The 2,102-nt window shown below is 40.7% G+C and overlaps 1 protein-coding gene across 1 annotated transcript; it reads left to right on the forward strand.

Moving 5' to 3' along the window:
• The first annotated feature begins 1,195 nt into the window (after positions 1-1,195).
• On the forward strand, positions 1,196-1,705 carry LOC145793930 (uncharacterized). Its single transcript, XM_082876838.1, has one exon. It carries the CDS (start codon positions 1,196-1,198, stop codon positions 1,703-1,705), a length of 510 nt encoding a protein of 169 aa, XP_082732964.1.
• The last annotated feature ends 397 nt before the right edge of the window (positions 1,706-2,102 follow it).

Raw genomic sequence — 2,102 nt, forward strand, 5'->3', positions numbered from 1 at the left:
ATCCTGTTGACCAAGTCCACGCTCCTCCGTACGACGTCGCTTTATCACCTGAAAACACAAACGTGAGCTAGCCGGCGGGTGTGTGCCGGAAACCTCTCCGATGCCTAAGTCAGTAAGCTTGACAAATAGACAAAGTTTTATGTTCTCAGAAAGAATTGTGTTCAATTACCTCCTTCAAGGGGGTGCTTGTGAGCTTTTATAAGTTTCCTGTGGCACAATCCTAGTAGGACTTGTATTTCTCCATGCAGAGTCCTCCTAGGATTCATACTCCTAAGGATAATGCTTATCCTTTTACACCCTCCCCCACTGCTTAAACCAAGTGGAATGGTTTTCACTTTGGCCGAACTACTATATAACCGAAATAAGCTGGGCTGCGCAGAGCCACAGAGAAGGCCGAACTGTCCTTAGCTCGGTCTTTCTCCTCCAGCTCCTTATCTCGGCTTTCCCCTGTTCAACCATGGTGTGTTTAGATCAAACTTCCAAGTAGCAAGTTCTGACCGACCTAACCATAATACGTCACGACCGGACTAAATGCAAGGCCGGACTCACTTCAAACTGCCACCGGACCGGAGTTGCTATACACACTCTTCAACCGGGGTAACTACACCTCTCCTGGGCCGGAATAACTTCACTTCTCCTGGGCCGGAGTATCTATACCTCTACTGGGCCGAAATAACACTACGGCTTCTTACCGATTCTTTCACACTATGGGCCGCATGGCCCAACTCACAGCTCGGCCCAATTCTTTCCCAAAAATTACCCTCTCAGTTAGATATAGTTAGTTAAGAGTTTGTTATAACAAACTCTTAACCACTTTGTATAAATACTTGTAATCAAGATATTTTGGAAGAAGAAAACAAATCATTCAGTTTTTTTTTTTTTTTTTTTTCATGGTATCAGAGCCCTGAGCTCTCATGAGCACCAAAGTGCTTCAATGGAAAATCCTCTTTCTTCTATCTCTGTTTCTCCATCCATTCCACAGAACCTAAACCTTCTACTTTCAAACTTCAATTCCTTGGTAACAGTAAAATTAGATTCTACAAATTTTCTGATTTGGAAGAATCAAGTTCAAAATATCTTATGAGCAACTGATCTTCTTGAGTTCGTTCTTGGATCGGTTTCTTGTCCAATCTCTGAAATCCTTGATTCATTTGGAAAAGCTACAGTCAATCCAAAATTTCTTCAATGGAAGATGATGGATGCACATCTACTCAGTTTCCTCACTGCTACACTATCATCTCCTATATATGCTTCAGTGCTTCAATATCAACATCCCTTTGAAGTTTGGCTTGCTTTGGAAAAGCGATACACTTCTCTATCTCGTTCACATATTCATCAATTGAAGAATAAGCAGCAGTATGTTACGAAAAAAGGTTACATCGTGAGTGAATATCTGACTCAAATCGAAGAGATCTCAAATCAACTTCGACTTGCTTCATCAATGATTGATGATGAAGATCTTGTGCTCTTAACTCTGAATGGCTTACCAGAGGAGCATGATGCTTTCAAAACAACCATACGTGCTCGAGTAGAATCCATTACAATGGATGATCTGTGTTCACTCTTAAGTTCTGAAGAAATTCATATTGAGAATAAAGCTAAAATTGTTGTTCATGACTCTCCAGTAGCATATGCTACAACCAAAGGTTCTGAAAATTCACAGTCTTATCCTCAAGCTTCAAGATCACATTTCACAACTCCTTAAGGTTACAGAGGTCATGGTCAATCTCGTGGTTATAGAGGAGGTTGAAACAAAGGTGAGGTTTAATAATAGGCCTAACAAAGGGAGATATGGAGGAAATAGCTATCATTCAAACAGTAATGGTTGTTAGATCTGTGGAGGTTATAATCATAGTGCCTTTGAATGTTGGTGGCGAATGGATCCTAATTTTCAACCTCTACATTCAAATCCTTCCTTGCAATCCTCTTCTAATGTTGTGTCTCAACAAAGAGCTTATTCAGTCATAAGTGCTCAATCCTTTTCTTCATCTGCTTCTCCCACTACTTGGTACATTGATTCCGCAGCCACAAATCACATTACCAATGATCTCACCAATCTTCAACTCTATCAACCATATCATGGTCAAGATTTGGTCACTGTA

This window comes from Camellia sinensis, chromosome 6, assembly GCF_055761805.1.
Source record: "Camellia sinensis isolate YWXY chromosome 6, ASM5576180v1, whole genome shotgun sequence".
NCBI classification, from domain to species: Eukaryota; Viridiplantae; Streptophyta; class Magnoliopsida; order Ericales; family Theaceae; genus Camellia; species Camellia sinensis.